The sequence below is a fragment of the Myotis davidii genome, unplaced genomic scaffold (genome assembly GCF_000327345.1).
Source record: "Myotis davidii unplaced genomic scaffold, ASM32734v1 scaffold346, whole genome shotgun sequence".
Taxonomy (NCBI): Eukaryota; Metazoa; Chordata; class Mammalia; order Chiroptera; family Vespertilionidae; genus Myotis; species Myotis davidii.
In genome coordinates, this window is record NW_006297386.1 from 1,080,018 (window position 1) to 1,080,646 (window position 629).

General features: G+C 61.2%; 1 protein-coding gene across 1 annotated transcript in view; it reads right to left on the minus strand.

Moving 5' to 3' along the window:
• Nucleotides 1-623, minus strand: part of PDE3A (phosphodiesterase 3A) — a 258,068-nt gene extending 257,445 nt beyond the window's left edge. Inside the window, exon 1 of the mRNA XM_006773163.2 lies at nt 267-623. Within this exon, the coding sequence (XP_006773226.2) occupies nt 267-587 (321 nt within the window). The 5' untranslated portion in view covers nt 588-623. The remainder of the gene's footprint in view (nt 1-266) is intronic.
• Between the last annotated feature and the right edge of the window lie 6 nt (nt 624-629).

Sequence of the window (629 nt, forward strand, 5' to 3'; positions counted from 1 at the left end):
TGTGGCAGATCTAAAAAGCTGGCCCAGCTGGGGAAGACCCTGCGAACGCCATCCTGTTTTATCACCTCTTCGTATTCTTAATGTCCAAGTTATAAAACGCTGTCTGCGAGGGGGAGGAAAAGTCGCCCCTCTTCTCTGTCTTAAGTTCAACCACTTTTCTAGGCTCTCTCCCCTTGGGTTCCCAGCGCTGGGATCCCCTCCACTTCGCGCCTTCCCAAACGTCTCAAGTTTCCCCGAGAGGCGAGAGGGGGCCCGCCAGCGCTTACCTGTTCCCTCGGTATGCACGGCAGGGACGTCCTCCGATGGGACTTGCTGCCGCAGCCCGACATCTCGGCGGACACCACGGAGCTGGATCGCCTCCTCCTCTTGAACACCGGGATCTCTTCTTTGGTCCCAGCGATCAGCTGGGGCGCAAGCTGCTCCCTCGTGGCCGCTCCCGCGGACGGCGGCAAGATTTGCTCCACGTACCTGGCCAGGAGTAGCCCCAGCACGCCGGCCAAGTACGCCAGGTAAGGTCTCCAGGCGACCTTGAACCTCTCCAAGGAAATGAGGGACACGACCCTGACCGCGCTAGTCAAGGCGATCATGAGGACGCCCAGCCGCAGCCTCAGCACCAGCCAGGGCGCGGC